The 18,611-nt window shown below is 39.3% G+C and overlaps 1 protein-coding gene across 2 annotated transcripts in view; it reads left to right on the top strand.

The window, feature by feature from the left end:
* Positions 1–6: 6 nt before the first annotated feature.
* Positions 7–18,611, top strand: part of LOC118733046 — a 66,004-nt gene continuing 47,399 nt past the window's right edge. The window contains exon 1 of one of the 2 annotated variants that reach the window (XM_036462221.1): positions 7–47. In XM_036462221.1, coding sequence (XP_036318114.1) covers positions 38–47 — 10 coding nt within the window. In that variant the 5' untranslated portion in view covers positions 7–37. Of the gene's footprint in view, positions 48–14,929; positions 17,112–18,611 lie in introns of those variants that run through there. The other variant, XM_036462220.1, reaches the window with a different exon arrangement.

Here is an 18,611-nt window from a genome sequence, read left to right as displayed (position 1 = left end):
GGAGTCGCAGAAAAGTGAGGAGGAGATATCGAAGTATATGCTGGATGGTAAGAAAAAATACTTTTATTCAAATGCATTTATATAAAAAAAAACATGATTGTATGTATTAGTGTTTATATGAATACTTTTTACTTTTGATCAATATTTTTAGTAGTTAAAAGTGTAGTTAGTGTATGGACTTACAACAATTTTTCTACAGCATTTCCAGCTTAAAAACATTGGTCACAAATTTTAGTTTTGTATTTATTCTCCAGACGCCACTATTCAATATTTTCGGGGATTCCGAAAAACGAGTTAAATATTTGCAATTTACCCTTATTCAGCCTTAAAAAAATAGTGGTTCCACTTATTCACGTATATCTTACGAACCGAATGAAAAATCGTAATACGAAATACCGAATGTGAAAGCCGATGAAATTCCCCATAAACTGTATATACATCACTTTTCCATAGGCCAGATAGTTTCTGGGAAATTAATTAACAACTCAAGAGTTTTTTTTATGAAAAAATTAAAAAAATCAAACTTTAACAGGGGAGAAATAAAAAAAATATGACTGTTTTGTTTTTTTATTTTGTGTTAATTAATTTCTCAGAAACTATTGGGCCTATCGAAAAGTGATATGTATATATATACAGCTTATGGAGAATTTCGTTTGCCACATGAGCTCGGTTTTCGGAATTACAGCGCAATTTTACATAGGAATTGGATAGTGGCATGCAAAGAACATTGTGTTGATAAATTATAAATGTTTGCTTTTAAAAATGTTTGTTACCTGAAGTGCCGATAAAATTTGGTCCGACTGGAGTAAAAGGCAATCAATTTGTCTATGACCACCACAGCACTAAACGCCATTAACACTAGCTGCCTCAACCGTCCCCGTCTCTGAAAGAGAACCGTTCTGGTAGTGTTGGGGCTGCCAAAATTTTTAGATACCGTTTGTTACTCCACGCCATTTGAAGACATTCTCTGCCGCGGCAGGGACCCAAACGGTGGACGGCGATCAGTATGAATGGTCTACAAGAAGAATCAAATAGGGCGCCCAAAGTGTGGTGTCCTCTTCCCGCTTATGTTTAGTTTTTTATGGAGGAATTTATCACATTTCATACGTTTACGACAGCTAAATATTTACGTTCGGCATTAGCATTGATGCTCGATAGATTCTGCTCGAAAGTAAAAGGCTAGCTCCCCGATCTAGTTCATTGTAGCCTGATCAGCTGTGAATAAAACCCTCTTCCTCCGCACACACATTGCCAATAACTCTGTATTTCAAAGTAACAAAGTCTTTAAGTCCTTCACCGACAGCACTTGAGGCAAAGGGAAATACAAATTTCAGGCAACATACAGGGCAGATGACTGACCGATTTTAAACTATGCTGTACCAGTTTGGTCACCAGGGACTAGTAGGACAACAAAACACTTCGACCTACTAAGGGGTGTCTTGTGATAACCACAGAAGATGTTCGCGGTAAGGGAACATACTACTAAGTATGTGTGATGAACAAGCAGTTCGATATAGAAAGAAGCAGGAGGAGGTTCTTCTTCCAACAAGGTGGAATCTCTATGAACTCAATGAAGACACACGCCACACAGATAGGTAAACAACGTAATTCACTGGTGCTTTTTAGCAAGAGCTTTTGCCAAGGGCTTATTAAAGTTTTTTAAAGATTTTATTAGAGCTTTTTATTGTACTCTTTGATTTTAAATTTTCTTTGTACAACGTACTCTAGACTAGAGCTCTCGATTTTGTTCGCACATTTTCAAACAGCCCGGGTATATGAGCACCGAGTACTCGCACACTTGTTCAATGCTCATTACTCGAAAATTTTCGAGCATGAGCTCGAGCAATTCGAGTTTTTTCGAGTAATTTGAGCAATGTTTTTTTTATTATATTGACATTTTTGGTAGCAACTTTTAAAATTTTTCAAATTATTGATATATAATGCAAAGATTGTTACATTGGTATTTAATAATATAATTTATTTAACATGAATTAGAAAGCAGCTGCTGACAAACACAATTTACAAATTTTCTTTTGTTTATGAAATTGTTCTAAAACTCGAAAATTTTGAACAAACATTTGAGCAGTTGAGCAATGAACGAGTTTCGAGCGAGTATCGAGCTACTCGCATTGCTCGATACCCGGGTATCTAGAGCTCTACTCTAGACCGCATTACAAAAGAAGTTCAATTTGTTCCAAACGATTTTGAACACTCACAGCGAGAGTACTTCAGGAGTGTAAATTTTTTTGTCGGTATCCTTAAAAATATCTAACCGGTTTTTTTGCTCCACTGAAATGCTCTCATAGTAAGTGTTCAAAATCGCTTGAAAAAAAATATTTTTTTTTTTTTGGCCCATACATCGTGATACGCTCTAATGTACACGCAGGGAGTAAGATCTCTCTCTATGATCGTCGCGCATCTAAATAGCGTAAAACTACATAAAATTCCCACTCATATATCTCACTGCAGCTTACTTCCGCGCTGCATTCTTCAATGAGTTCAATGAAATAAAATTATTAGTGGCAACAATTTGTCTAGCAACTTGCGAAAGTCAATGGCGTTGCAAGGTGCGCTTCCAAAATGGCATATTTACCAGCATCAGCATCAACTTGTTGCTAACTGTGTTGTCTCGTAAATACCCATGACTTCTGACCCCATTCGACTTTGTTGCTTCGACGTTGCTTATTGGCGTTAATACTTGCATAAAAGTACTTTTATCTAAGCACAAGTGCATGCTTGTTGCAAGTGTCAATTGTCGTGCAACGAAAATTTGAAGGCTTGCATTTGTGGTACCGCAGAAGTTGCAGTTGCAATGAATGTTAAAGTGAAGGTAATGGAATGCGCGTGGTTTACGTGACATGCAGAGAGATTACATTTTGACTAAGCCAGCTAAAAAAATTTCCGCATTTGTGACAATTTTGAAATTTTTAAAATATTTTTTTTAGCAGCGAAAAAAAACTTTCCAATCAATGAGCGAATGCATTCCCTCTTGGCGGCAGACTCTTTTTTTTTTTTGCACATACATATGGTGCACTTTTTCACTCGCCGACTACTTTTTGTGTGAACACCCACATTTTATTGGTGATTAGTTAAAATGTCAAAGCAAAGCGGTTAAATCACCACATCCAACGGGCGGTGAATGTCAGTGCGCTTGCGGCTAGATATAATTTTGAATGAATATAAAAAAAAAAAAAACAACAACAAACGAGCAAAAAGTACGGTACATGCAAAGTGCATTTTTCATAAGGTTTTGCTTTGTTTTTGTTTTTTCACTGCTGTTGCGGTTGCGACAGATACAATTACAAATTATTTGGTGATCGTGTTGATCATTAAATTGAGCTGCGCCGCCGCCGCCGCCGCCGCCTTGCTACATACAATGCCGGTTGTTGCCATTAGTCTTGCTGTTATGTTTGTCTCGCCATGTCAGCCGCTGTTGTTGCAGTTGTTGCAGTTGGCGCAGTTTTGGCTGTGATCGTTGCAGAGGCGTGAGAACGATCACAATTTGCGCCCACGCATTCCATTCTCTGTTGATGTGGCCGCCTCAGCCTCGACGGCTAACCACCGCGACTCTTCGTTGGCTGGCGCCCCCCCGGCCGCAGTGGCGCTTTATTTCAACAACGAAATGTCACAGGTTGCTAACCGAAAACGTCTTTAGAGCCACGACGACGCCGTGGTTGTGGCTGTTGTGCTCTGATTGCATTGCCCGATAGCGAAAAATTACTTGTTTGCGCGCGAATTAAATTTGTACATACATACATACATGATATATAGGAAGGGATTGGGGCGGCTATGCGATTACCTGCACAGACAGACAGACAGACAGGCGGACAGGCGGACAAGCGAGCAGATAGTTAAATGAATAGTTGGCAATCAGTTGTGGGGCTGATGACGTTGATGCCGGTGCTGATGCTGATGCTGATACCGCGGCCGATTTTGGGGGTAAGGAGGTGAAGGATGGGTATGCTGGCGTAAGGTAACGCCGATACTCAACTCGTGTTCATATGTGCATACATACATATATTTTGCGCTATGTAGGTCTTTTGTGTTGCTTTGCTTTAAATCATTTTTCACAAATGCACCGCTTGTTGTTGGCGACATTAGTGCAGTGCTGTGGCTTGCGAAATAGTGAAAGGTGTTGCCAGCTAGTATTTGCATGACGTCCAGCGTATCCATATCGTTACACTGACCAACCCAAAACCGAAAGCGAATATGTTGTATGCTGTCCGTCCACTGCGATTACATTTACCCATTCGACTGTCGCACTTCATGCTGCAACCCGATTCGCCTCTTCAAGTTGGGCTCCGCGCAGTCGTCGTCGTCGTAAGCGTCAACAACGTCAAGTGTTTGGGGAAAATTTCACAAGTTAACAAGTGTTGGGCCGAACTGCGGCTATGAAGCACCGCTAGCTGCGCGTGAGTGTTGTAAACTGGCGACTGGGCAGTTGAGGTACATGGCAGGCATGAGCTGGATTAGGAATGAAGGCAATCCGATCCGTTCTTCAATACGCTTCGCTAAGTTAGCGCGCCGCAAAGAAGAAGGCATCGGATTTCAGCGTGAAGCATCGGTTCAGCGCTATATGTTTACGTTTGTTGATGGACGATTTTGGAAAGGTGGCTGCGTTACAACACAGTAGTGATGCAGCTAACTTGTTAGAGGCGAAGAAAGCCACGTTGCGCGACAGTAAGTTGAGTCGCGGAGCGCAGTCGTTGCAATAGCGCCCTTTTCTTTCCATCCAGTTCCAAGCGAGTGTGTAAGTGTAATTAATACGCTACACGAAATGTTGTCCACTATGTAGTTTGTAAACTTGTCAATATTAGTAGCGCAGAATTTTATTTGCCAAAGGGTGAGGAGAGAGTGGTAGGCCGTAAATCCGCTTATGCGAAATTTGTGGTAGAAGAAACGCAGCCGATTACGGCTTACGCTTCCGGCAATAATTAAAACGATATTTTTGTCCGCGCGTCTTATAAAAGCTCAGACAGACGGCAACGTTGATCCGAATTAACGGCGTAGTTTAACTGGCAAAATTTGTGCCTAAATAGATGGCAGTAATGCGGAAAAATGAGCCGCTTGGTCGTAGGTTCGAGTCCCACGTCGAGCATCATCTTCCCAGAGAGTAGACAACAAAGCGAGCTCTACTAAACCTCATCGAGGATCAGGGACAACCTAGGCTCCCACATTCCATTAGCGTTGTTTCCGAGGGATGATAAGCTCAAAACAGTGGTCTTTATAGAGGAACATACACGCCTAGCTCGCTGCAATGGTAAACAGACGGCTACAAAACTCCTCACGGCATTGGTGCAGGCATCTACGGACCAAGGCTGGAGCTCTCGGTGGCCATGAGAACATAACTGAGCATATATTGGGCAGAGATAATCTGTGTACAGAGATTACTCTACGTAGGAATTACCGTATTGAGAAAATCCATATGAGTTCAAATCCTCCTTGGTCCTTGAGTGCATCGACAAACTTAACGCCCCAGTGTAGTACAACAACATCCAACTAATTTGGTCTGGGATTGAGGGTAACGAGGAAGCGGACAGTCCACCCACAACGGCAGATGCCTCTTCGGCTTTAGATCCTGAGCCGTTCCGTGCGATCGGATATACCACAATCAAGAAAGAAATCAGGAAGGAGAGGGACAAACTCAGAGAACAACACTGCCGTAATAATGTAAGTCTACCGCAGGCTAAATGCTTACAGGGAGGCTACAATTTACAGGGCAATTATAAACCTCCTCACAGGTATTCGAAAGGGACTTAGAAGTCATATGCGTAAGCTGGGGATTCGGTCGAATTACCTATGTCACTGCTGTGATTCGTTCGAGTAGACTCCATTACACATACTTTGCGAGTACGAGGCGGCGGCAAGAAGACGGATGAGATATCTAGGACAACTCTGGCCAAGTTTTGTATTCCTACAATCGCTGACTCCTGGATACCTCTTAAAAATTTCTGGGATCTCTGGGGTTGGGCGAGATACTGTAAATGGTTGAGGACACAGTTGACTTCTTGGTCGTAGTGCAAACCTCTTTATATTATATCTATCCATTTATCATATAAAGCTACGCCAGAAATGTCGGCAGGAAAAGGTTACTAAAGCTGCTTTAAACTTGAATAGGGGTGATGAGGAGAGGATCAATAAGAATTTGCCCAACAATGGTTTTGAAGTTAATGCTAAACTGTACACCCCGTGATAATTTTGTCCAAGCAGCAGCCTCGAGGGAGCGAATATTTATCTGTGATAGGTTGGAAATGGTGCATGTCGTTTTCTTCCAGGCAAGTACAAAATGAGCCCTAGACCGAAGAGGCTAGGGAGGGAGGGAACCAAGGATGAGTTGGTACCACTTTTCACTAGGCTCCTTTGTTTCCAATTTTGCTTGAATGGAAATAACAAGGTTAGGTTAGTTTATATTGGAGACTAAGTCCTCCCGATGCATAGCCTAATAAAGCCTCAATGTAATAAGTACAATGTGAAGTTACTGAAACTTTTCGATGTTAACTATCTCGCTAGGGTATTAAACACTTTGTAGAAGCTACGAACTTTGTGGAAGCTCTTATTATCACTTGTGAGCCCTCTGCAGCGCCTCGAAAGTGTCCGGTGTGTTCAACCCTTAGCCCCATGTCGCGTAAGCCAATTAGGCAGTAACACGTAAGAGCGGCGATGTGCCTCAGTTGTACAAAATAGCAACTATGTACTTAAATATTTTGTGTGGACATTGCTTCGATGAATCTGCAGTTTGTATAATCGAAGGCATACTGTAAGTAATGCAGCCCAGCAGGCAGTAATGCTTCATTATTTCATTTGAATTTAATTGCTTTGTGTCCAACAACTCCGCCTGCAACACCATGGCCTCCACCAACCAGTCAGCCAACCAACCTCGTCAACACATTCACCAACAACGCTTACACCACCAGCCTCCCCACATCATCACCCCCCACTACATAGCAGCGGTGTCGCCTTTTTTTTATTTTGCTTTTTTTTGCGACTGCATAAATTTGCGCATTTTTAGAAAGGTAGTTTAGCGATTTTTTACGCGCTTTTACGAGATTGTCTGCATGAGTGTCTTTAGGAGGTGTCCAAATTTTGTTTCATTTTCGGTTTTGTTTTTGTTTTTGTTTTTATTATTTTTCATCTCGGCACTCGGTGGCGCACTAAAGCGGCATTAGCTGAAACAATAAGCCGGCTGCTGCTGTTGTTGTTGTTGACTTTTGTCTGTCGTGTCGTCTTTGGCGGCTGCTGGCGTCGTAAATACTCGTGTTGTATGGCCACATTCAAGGTGTTCACCTGTTTGGCATTATTTTTGTTATTTGTTTGTTGATTGCATTGCAAGTTGGGAAGTTGGTCTTTTGACGGTTTTTAATTCCGAATTTATGCAAATTCGAACAAAATATGATGATTTGCAATTCACTTCACTCCGCTCCATTTTTTTTGCAATGAGTTACTACGTTTGCGCCATCACAAGTGGCGATCGGGTCAGTTGACGCTTGGACGCGCAGCGTATTGCTGGCAGTGTGGAGAGTGTAAATGTGCGCACATGCGACGCTACGCACAGTGATGCAAAAGCGATGTTTACTAATCCAAAAAGTCTACAGCCTACAATTCTAGACGGGCTTTTTTTAATTGAAATCTAATATTGAATATTGAAGAAGTTTAAGGAGTTACTTTTTTAAATTTTTATTTATGTATATTTGTGCACATTTTTTTAGTGCAAAGTGCAGATAAACTAGAAGAGAAGAAACAATTTTAAAACTGGTTGAAACAAATTAAAAGGGTCCCATAAAAAGAAAAAGAATTACACAAGACAAATTTGAAATGTTGAAAAAAAAAAAATCCTTAAATTAAAGTTTGTGTTAATTTTTAGATTAGTTTGTAGTTTTATAGCGCATTAAATTTTAGTATAATAAATGCAAGTTTCAAGTGGCTAAGCATTCACATTGATTTTTAATAAACTTTTTGCTGACCGTGCTAGGAATGTCAGCAAAAAAAAAAAAATAGTAAGAAACAACAACTTGAAAATTGAATACGCTATAAAACTGCATACCTAAATTTTTTCCTGTAAATTAAAAAAAAAAAAAATTTTTTATAACATTCAAATTTTTCTTGTGCATTTTTTTCCTTTTAGGGGAACTCTATAATTGTATTCAACTAGTTCTTTTTATGTAACATACATTAACAGGAACAGAAGAATAGATTTTATTCAATATCAGAAAATAGAATATTTATTAATTAATATACATATATTCTAAGGTATTTAGAAAGTAGGTATAGGATCGGCTTTCTCCTGGAAATTTAATTTAAAATCTTATAAGTCGAGTCTACATATCGCGTACTTTTTTCAAAGGTGTACTAATTCATTATTTACCATTTCTTATCAATTTAACTGAATAAAATTTTTCAAACAGGTGTCACTCCGCTTCAAAAATAGTTCCGACAAAACACTTTCTCAAACGTTTTTAGTTTAACACCAGTATTGTAAAATTTCATTTATTTTATAAATTTAAATGAATACAATTTTTCAAATAGGTGGCAACCCATCTCAAAAATATCTTCGGCAGTAAACTTTTCTAAACCTCTTTAATTTAAAATCCATAGTAATATCAATTTTAACTTATTAATTACATTCAAACAGGTGGCAACCATCCACAATAATTTTTTCGGCTGTAAGCCTTATTAAACTTCTTTCTTTTGACAGGCACATTGCAATTTTTAATTTATCTTATAAATTTACCTAAACTGCAATTCTTAAACAGGTGGCAACTCTCCAATTTTTTCTTCTATGTTTTAAGTTAGACCTCCGGCAATACATCGGTGCAAACTGCATTCGATTCCATGCATTAGTTTTCGAGTGATGCGCGTACAAACATACAGGCAGACAGACGGACAAAAATCCTAAAAATTGTTCATTGTTTTTCTTTAATATCTATAATGTACAGACATCGGCCTGTTACACTTTTATTATATTTATAGATACATATGTACGTATAGGTTACGACTTTCTCTGCACTTTGCACAAAAAAATTTAATAAAAAAAAAAATAAAAATTAAATAGCTCCCTAAACCTTTCAAGAATTTAATTATCTCTCAACTAAAAAAAAAAAACGAAAATCCGTCAGGAATTGTAGGCTTTAGAGCTTTATGAATGCATAGTAAATTTCACTGTGTGATGGCAGCGCATTTGGCCTGCCAGTCAACAGTTGGTGGTTTGTTTGCATGCGCGACTGTCGCGTAACATTTTTTTATGGCGAGATAAAACTTAAAGAGTTGACGCAGATGTTGTGTATGGTGTCGTAGCCAGCAGCTAGGCTTCGTTGGCGGCAGGTGAGTGTGGGAGGCGGTGACCATCAGTAGCGCTTTGGCTGGTCGCCGCATGTACATTCATATGTGCTGTTTGTCGCGTAATTTTTATTATATTTTTTTTGCGATAGCAGCGACTCTCTTTCACCAATTCCGGTAAACAGCTGCTCCACGGCCGTTGCTGTCATCGTGTCTATCCATCTTTGACATCCGCAGTAAATGAAAGAATCGGACGGTTATTTTGTGTGAATGCATTTCGCGGATTGATAATGCAACAATATGCAATTGATATTATGACTGCCGACAATTCAAAATTCGAAAATCATAGAAAAATGATTTAACAAAGGTCGATCGTTGGGTCACTTGTTTGCAGCAGTCATTCTCACTTTGTTGAATTTTTATTTCCCAATTACTGATGTCACGATATTAACCCAGCATGTACCGCCAATGCCAAACTGCCAACCAACCAAAGACTCGGCAAGAAAAATCGCAAACCTATAAATAGGGGGGAAAAAAACCAAAACCAAACCAAAACCAAGAAATGCCAAGTGGGTAGATAGATACACAGTTGCTTAATGAAGTGGTATTTGCAACCGAATTGGTGGTGTAGTAGTAGTAGTATGTACAAATGTGTGTGTGTGTACGTGTGACTATCTGGCAGTGTGCTAATGCTTATTGCACAATTGGCCAACTAGCTATTTGCTAATCAGGAACTGACCGCCAATTACAGCAGTCAAGATCACCATCAGTCAAATGTTGAACGCCCTAAATCTGCTGCAACATGCAACATTCAAAAGGTAAACAGCAAGCTTTCCTTGTTGTTTGTGTGCAACACATTTTTGTCATTACCATGAACGCAACTATATATTTTAACTACAAAATGAAGTAAATTGCATGCCAATTGCACAATATTTATTGTATATTTAAACTGTTGTTGTAATAAAAATAATGACGCGTAAAACAACAAGTAATGCGCTTAATTATTTAATCGTGAAATTTTGCTGAAAATAAAGTAATTATCCTATCGGCTATGAACGAGTTTTGACGCACCCTATTCGCTTTTTTTCGTGATTTTGGCTTTTCAGGAAAAAATTGGGATATGTGTAGATTTTGAACTACTTAAGCTGTTATATGTAAGTGATTTTCTTTATAAATAATTTAACAACTACATATCCATAATGTTATATAAGGTCATTACAACGACTTGCACAACGACTTGACAGCATTTCCTGCAAAACTCTTTTGGTCAGCAGCTTTTGTACACATTTCTATACTGTAGTTAATATGCAACACACCCTAATGCTGGTACAAGAGAATCCCATTAGTCGCAATACTGTTGAGGTACCTGCTGATATCCATTACCTTACGTATTCTTCGCTTAAGACAACAAGAGAAAAGTAAAACTTCAAAGGCCCTTAGCTGCAATTGCCTACTAAGCTGCCAATGGCTGTGTGCGATACCTACATACTAGGGATGTTGCGAATGTGGAATTTTAGACATCCGCGAATGCGAATGCGGATGCGCTTACCAGCCAAACCAGATGTGTCAGGTTTTTCTAAAGCTTTTTAAAAAGAACTATTCATTCTCATTCGTTTGGCTGTTTCACAATTTGGGGGAACTTGTAACATACTTTTTTCTGCTACTGTATTGAAAAATTTGTGCTTATAGCGAGCTAAATAGGTGGATATGGCAAATAAATTACAATTTTCCAGGAATGAAAATTTTGAGCAAAATTCTGTTTTCAAAGTCGTGGCTGCCGGCCGAATCGGATCATTTTTTTTTCAAAGCACTCTGCTTTTTTAGAAGCATTTGAATTATTGGCATCACGGATGATGGGACTCTCAGATACTAACGTAATTCTTACCTAATTAAAGAAGGTCAAACCTTTAAGCTTTTTAATTATTTGAGCATCGATTCTCTTTAAATCCAGACGTTGACCATTTCTGCTGGAAATCCCTATTGATGGAGCTTACTCTTTGATTTTAAATAGCAAAGAAGGGAGACGTAGGGGGACAGTTTTACCACAGAAGTTTTTAGCCAAGGATCCAATATATATCCCTATGAAACAAATATTGCTTGACAAGTAAAAAAAATACTGTTTTTAAAATTTTTGCTAAAAATAAATTCCCCAAAGAGCCCCATTTGAAATGATTGAAACCAATATATTGTCACCTGAAATGCAAAATATATACATATATTTTTTTCATAAAATGTTGTGGGGAGTTGTAATTCGTTGAAACCCATCCATATAAATCAAAAAGTGTATTTTGAATTTTTTATTAGCTATGACTTTTTGCATTTCAGCTATGATGTTTGTTACGTCCTTTTGCATTTTAGAAAGAGACAAATGCAGGTATTTAAAGCATTTGGCGTATGTCAAAGGTCAAGTAGAAGTGGAAACTTGTACGACTGCCCATTGACAGCTCGGTTATATAGCTTAAGAATTAATATGTTTAAAGACATTTTTATCAAATTTGATAAATATATCATTTAACCAGTTTTGGTACACAAATACTCCCACGACCACAGACAAAAAATATTGGCTACAATTTGTCATTTTGTTTGCCAGATATAGGTACGTTTTATAGGTACACTTGCAAAACATTCGCATTCGCAATAGCTCCGCATTGATTATTGCGAATGCGAAAGCGAATGCGAATGCTAATATTCGCAACTACCCTGCTACATACATACACACGAGTAATTAGTATGGTGCATTGGATTTGTCTGGATTAACGATATTTAACTACTTCGAATTCGCCATGCAAACTACTCCCAATTAATTTGAATTTAACTACTGCAGTCCAACCCAATGATTGCAGTATGCCTGCTTGTAATTGATATGGGATTTGTATATTATAGGATTTTTATTATTGGTTTCCGCTTTTCTCCCGTTAGTTGTAAGTTTGCATTGTTGCACATGAAGGTTTCGGGTGCGTTTTTATATGTAGACATTGTCAGCTTGGAGTTCAGAGTACATTTTTTTGATATCTCTTTCTATTTACAATATGAGTTAGGCGTAAAGTTTTGCATTCTTGTGTAAGTAAAGCCCTTTTCAACATCGAGGATAACTAAAACTTCACGCCAAGCTATTGTGCGCACAGAGGAATATTTCAGAAAAAGCACTCTCACTTTGAAGCTGACAGTGTAAATGCTGATATTAGGAAAAAACCAGCCTTCTAGCAAGGTCTTTGCCAGGTTTCCACCATTTTTTTTTCTGGTACAGCCCATTGACAGCAGAGTGGTGATGTGCATTTCTCTGCAAGCAGCAGCTGCACGACACTTTTCTTAAACACGCTGTTCCTGTGCGGTTGAAAGTATGTTTTAGTAGTGAACCGCAGCGGTGCGAAGAGATTTGGAGATCGATTCTCATTGCTCATTTATATCCGGTCGATGAGAAGTTTATTGTTTAAAGAGGATTCAGAGTCGATTGTTGGACCGAATATGTATAGCTTTCATGCGGCCTGTGGAGATTCGTTCAGTGATGGGGGTTGTTGAAGCGCTGGTGTATTTCCCATACAAAACCAAATGCAGCGAACACACACGCACATGCGCGTAAGAGGTTATGAATTTTTTATGCAATTCTCAAATATCTCCGCGTTGAACTTATTGAATTAACAAGTCGCTGGCATGATGCACATCAAACGATCGTCAATGCTTCTTTGCTTGGCGCCTCGGCCGCACTCGATTACCGGCGCAATTTTTGAACTTGGTATAGGCTAAGGCCTGCAAGCCATCCAGGGCTCTGCATGTATGCATGAAGATGTGGCAATTTTATGGTGACCATTGGCTAAGCACGCCTACCCGGACCCTGAAAAAGTAAATTCCAGCTCCGTTGGGTACTCCAGTTAGAGCAATACTTCTCCAATGGAGTCTTCAACCAGTGTACCCGTTTTTGAGCTCTTTTCCTCTTATTAGGTCGGTAGTTAAATGGAATTTCGGTATGTTTTGATCACGCTTAGAAAGAGAACATATCGCAAACGTTCTTCAAAAATTTTGGAATGCAAAATATGCGATTTTTGATATCATTCCTAATGAACAAATCATACCTATGTACGTATGTACATTAGCGTGGTCCTTAAATGTAGGAAGCAAGTTTTTGAAGATACTACATAAAAACTTTGGTCCCGATTGGAGAGGGCCAAGTTCAGATTGCTCTATGGAGACTCAAAAAACCCTTTGCTAGAAGAGTTTTTTTTTTGCTAAATCAACCTGCCTCCCATTTTCATTATTTTAGGGACTTTCCCAATTACTGGCCACAATTTTTTCTCTTTTTGCACGAGCAACGAATTACAGAACTGTCTTGATTGAAAATGTATCCTGAAATGTCTCCTTTTAAACGCACGTCAATTGGATTAGTGTTACCAGATGTATGGGCATCAACACAAATCCAAAAATGACAAAAATTCGCAAAAGTCTCTTCATATGACCAATGCAAAAAAGTTGTCGTTGACTTTCTCACGCATTTTGAATATTTTTTTTTTAAATTATAAGAATTTTATGTAACGTGTAAATAACTTCAAGAGGGTTCCACAAAACGGAAGTTCCATTACCCAATTCGACCCTGTTGTGTTTTTTGTGCTTCTCAGTTCTCTGGCGTATCGAATTTCAATCAATACACAACACAAGAATATACACAAATGTTAAGGTTATATCAAACAAATGAAAAACTCGGTAAGCAAGAATAAAAAATGCCGCAAAATCTGCACAAGCAAGACACTATTGCGCAAGTGGAAATGAAAGAATAATAACTATTATTCATATTGAAAAGAAAAACAAAAACAAAAAAAAATATTTCGTCAACTATGTATTACAACCTTGCAAGTCACTTGCCAGGTATTTATGTACTATGTACGTATGTACCTATGTAAGCAATCCTTTGGGAAATAGAGTCGGCTTGAAATGACTTTGCCAGACTTGCAGTTTGGGCTTTGCAGTCGAGGCCACTGACTGATGTGCAAACAACGCCGCCTCACCGGCAAATCCAATTGCATTGAAGGCGTCTTCGCGAGTGTGGATTGCATGTGGAATTTGAAATTCTGCAGCCACCACCACCGTTGCAGTGCAGGAGGAGCGCAGAGAGCAATAAGAGAAGGTGCGCCAGTGGCATGCACTGCGTCGCAGTCTGAGTTGAGAGTCGCTGCAACGAGTATGCATTCGATGCTGATAAGATGGTTCTGCCAGCGTCGCAGCCATGGTTAAAGCTGCGAATAACATTATCACATTGTTGCTATTATTTTGCGGACACCAATTAATCGTCGTCGTTGGTGCAAAGTTCAATGCCGCGGCTTCAAAAATGTACCCACACTCTGAGCAAACTACGAGTAAATTGATAAGCAAACAAAAATTCAACTGATACCTAAGAATAGAACAAATGAGCTGAGCGGCCCATAAGTGAGAGTGACTGCCGGCTGCCCATATCGGGGGAGCCAGTGGAGTTCGCTCGCCACTGTCAATGCAAACGAAAGCAGCCAGCAACGTGGCAGCAACACGTTTGAGCTTCAATTGCTGCTTCATTGCTCTGCGGCAATGTTTTTCCGCTGCGCGGTTGTTGCTGCTGCTACTGCTGCTGCTGCATTGCTGGTAAGTGGTTTTGCTGTGTGCGGCTGGGTATACTCGAGTCGTATGCTGCGTCGGCTTATTCAGTCGTTGACTGGACGTGCTGCCGATAACAACGTTTCTTGATTGTTTTCCACGGCTTTTTGGATGAACATAAAGTTTTTAAACATACAGAGTTCTTCATTCTTGCTCTGTGCTAGCTTTGCGTGCGCGTCGATTGTGATTTTATATACCTTTTCCATTATTGTGCTTTTTTATGAAACTTACTGGCGCATCAACAGCGCAATCGGTAAACCAGTTCGCCTCTGCTTTAGGCGGATGGACGGACGGACGGGCGGATATATACTATACATATGTATGTATATATGTACATTGGGAAACGAGTAATCAGTGCAGCTGTGAGTGAATGTTGGAATAGCGAAGCGCGTTGAAAAGAAAGAATTTATGCTATGCTAGGCATTACTGTTGCGGTTTTAAGTGAGGTTTTTTTTTTGTTTAGTGATGGTGTATTGAATTATTGTTGTTGTACACTTAGCATACCTGTGCAATAAATGAAAGAAAAAAAAAACAAAAGCAAACGATTTTTGAAACGATTTGGTCAACATGACAATAAGAACAACTGTGCAAAGAAGAATAACGAACAAATTCAAATTCGATTCCAATTATTTCATGCTATCCAAACTGTTTCCGTGGCAGGTAGTTTGACAGAGTTTTATGTATTGTGCGATTGCCTTGCTTTTGTATTCCAGTTGCCGTGTCGATGTGGATTAACTTCTGTTCTGTGTTGAGTGTAAAAACCTGATGTACATAATAAGAAAGGCACATAAAACAGAAACTGAATCATAAACAGCATACAAAAACAAAAGCAACAAAAAGTGAACTGCAGTTGATTAAAATCCAGCTGGAAGCTGCATTGTTCTCGTTCTCGATCTGCGCGATCTCCTCTCTGCATTCGTCTGGGGTTCGCAGTACTTTGGACAGCCGTACAGTTGTTGGTTGGGTATCTGCTGGCTGCTGCCAGTCGCCCGTCTCAGCAATTCTTTCAGCCTTCAAGGCAAACCAGCAGTGCGTTGACTTGGATCTTGCATCTTTCAACTCGGATCTGTATTGGATTCTCGTTTTGCTGCAGGCGTTTAGCTGCCGTATACCGATTCTGTATCTTTTTACCTGTCTGCCATTTATCGCACTTGCCTCGCTGCACGTATAAACCTTGCACGGCGCGCGCCCTCTTGCCTCTTGCGCCCTCTGCGCATCATAGCCCTTGCTGTGTGCGCGCGATCCATGGCAGTCAAACCAGATGTACCAAAAGCGTAGCTAAACCAACTTGTTGTGTGCGTGGTCTGTCGTTAATTACTAAATACTTGCCAATAGCATCAGCCGCCACACCAGCAGTACTCTGCACAAACAGGAAAACTTTGCATCATTTTTGTGTTATTTTTTTCAATTTTCTTCGCAGTGTTCTTCTTATAGTGTTTGGTATTTGAAAATAACGGCAAAGAGAGCTGAGTACGTTTCGCAAAAATTGCGCACGCAAAATGTGAACAGTCTTTGCTTACTTAAATTGTTTCGCATCTGCCTTCAATAAGCAAAATACAAATAAATGAGTGAGTACAAATGTGTAGAGCGCGCCGCGTGCAACACGCCTGCGCGCATCCCCTCCACAGAGAAGCCAAGCAAATCGTTCTGCTCGCTAGCCTATCTGGCCAAGTCCACTGTCGCCATAAATAGCAGCAGCGATGTAAGAATTGTAAAGGGGCCCGGCTACAAGGCACTCAACTCTAGCGCGCCGCACACGCCGAATGTTGCAGCTACCGCGAAAGTGAATGAGCGCGGCTCACCTGGTTTACCGACGGGTGCGGCGACAGCAATCAACAACCATGAAGACAACAATAGTCAGCCTAAAGATGCGCCCTTGACTACGACGACGGCAAGTGCAGTCAGCGGACAGGCCAACAAGGACAATGCGCAAGTGGAGCTGAATGCAGGCGATGTCGATGCCGATGTGTTTGGTGTAATCAATGAAGAGGACGCTACTGATCCTGCTATTGACCAGTTAGATGGCGTCGATGTGCGACGTCCATGGGAACTAGGCGCACAAAATGGCTTTGTACGCCGCATTCCGCCCGCGCTAATGACACCCGCAAACACACAGAATGGCTATCAACATGGCCCAAATGGGTTGGCATCACTGTCGAAATTGAATAGTATGGACTGCTGGGATTACACCATCGAACTGGAATGCCTTAATGGACCGCAAGGTTAGTGGGTGGGTGTGGGTGTGACCCTTTGGGAGCAAAAAATTAAAAATGTTTTAGATTTTGCATTTTATGTATCTATCTATCTGTTGTCAAGTGGTCTCCCCTAAATGATTCATCTCAACCACTAAATATGCTTGCATCTCTGGCTTCTGGTGATGAATATTCGTTATTAACTCTGTACTGCAACGGGAAAAAATCTACGCTTTAAGTGCTTTACTTTTTATACCCAATGTCTTAGTACTTGACGCCAGCAGATCCTTACTTTGCATCCATCAACGCTCAAACGAGTATTTTCTAAAGAAATTTTTTTAATGAAAATTTTAACTTTCAGAGTTACAAATAACATATATAATATAATAATAATATAGAAAGGCCCTAACTCATATAGTCGCTGAAATGAAAAAAAGCCGTAACTGCTTAAAATTTTTTATTGCTGAAAATAATGTGGGGGCTTACAATTCAATGAAATACGTACATAATAATCAATCAAAACGGGAATTTTGGCGACTTATACATATACATACTATTTTCAAAAAAATAAAATACACGAAAATTACCCTTAATTAAGCCTAAAAATTTTGATGGGATTCATAAAATAGAGCAAAAATTAAGACACGCAGGCAGACTCATATATGTATGTATGTATGTATATAAATAGTGTATGCGTATGTACGTGTATTTCAATAAATATTTTGTAAAATTGCAAATATTAATTTGTTGACTGTTGCCCTAGTTTCGCGTGAGCTTTATAAAGTGTTATAACTCTCCCCGACACTTTGTTGCCCTTAGACAAATATGTGCCAACATAAAGTAGTATTTATTTATTAAAACATATTGGACATTGCGTTGGGAGTGGCTTTTGCCTTTGTTTTATTTTACATTGCAACAACTTTAAATTATTTTGTACTAATTAAATGATGGTGGGAAGATCTCCATTTTTAATTATCACCTCATTAATGTAAATAATTCGCTAGTGTTGCGTAGATCTATGAATTTTTATGAATAATTAATGCGGCGTGAAGTGCAAGCATTCATTGTGTTCCCCAATTAGCTTCAATGGTGATCGGGGCGATCGGAATAATTGTGTTTGCATGTATGCATGCAGTATGTAGGCTTGTATGTGCATGTATGCATGCATTTCGCGTGAATTTTACCCAATTAAGTGTTGTTACAACTCTATTGCAATTTGTCTTTCTAATTTTTCCTTAGAAAAGTTTGAAGATTTCTAATATTTCTCACGGAAATTTATAAGTGACAGGTGACCCAGTCAAACTTGCTTACTAACACGCTGTTGCTGTGTTGAAATGGAAATGTTTACAAGTTGCTGCCAATTATAATTATTATTTTTTTTTTTTTTACAAAATAGAAAGTACTACTTTTCCTGCATTAAGAAAAATATTCTTTCATCACATAAATTATTTACAGTTATTACTATATTTTCTGGTGAATTACATGCATAGCTATTTAACTAATTTACATTATTTGGTTTTGGAAGTTTTT

This window comes from Rhagoletis pomonella, unplaced genomic scaffold (assembly GCF_013731165.1).
Source record: "Rhagoletis pomonella isolate Grant_MI unplaced genomic scaffold, Rhpom_1.0 Rhpom_scaffold_00002, whole genome shotgun sequence".
Taxonomy (NCBI): Eukaryota; Metazoa; Arthropoda; class Insecta; order Diptera; family Tephritidae; genus Rhagoletis; species Rhagoletis pomonella.
The sequence above is the reverse complement of the archived record's forward strand: the minus strand, read 5'-3'. Positions and strand labels throughout refer to the sequence as shown.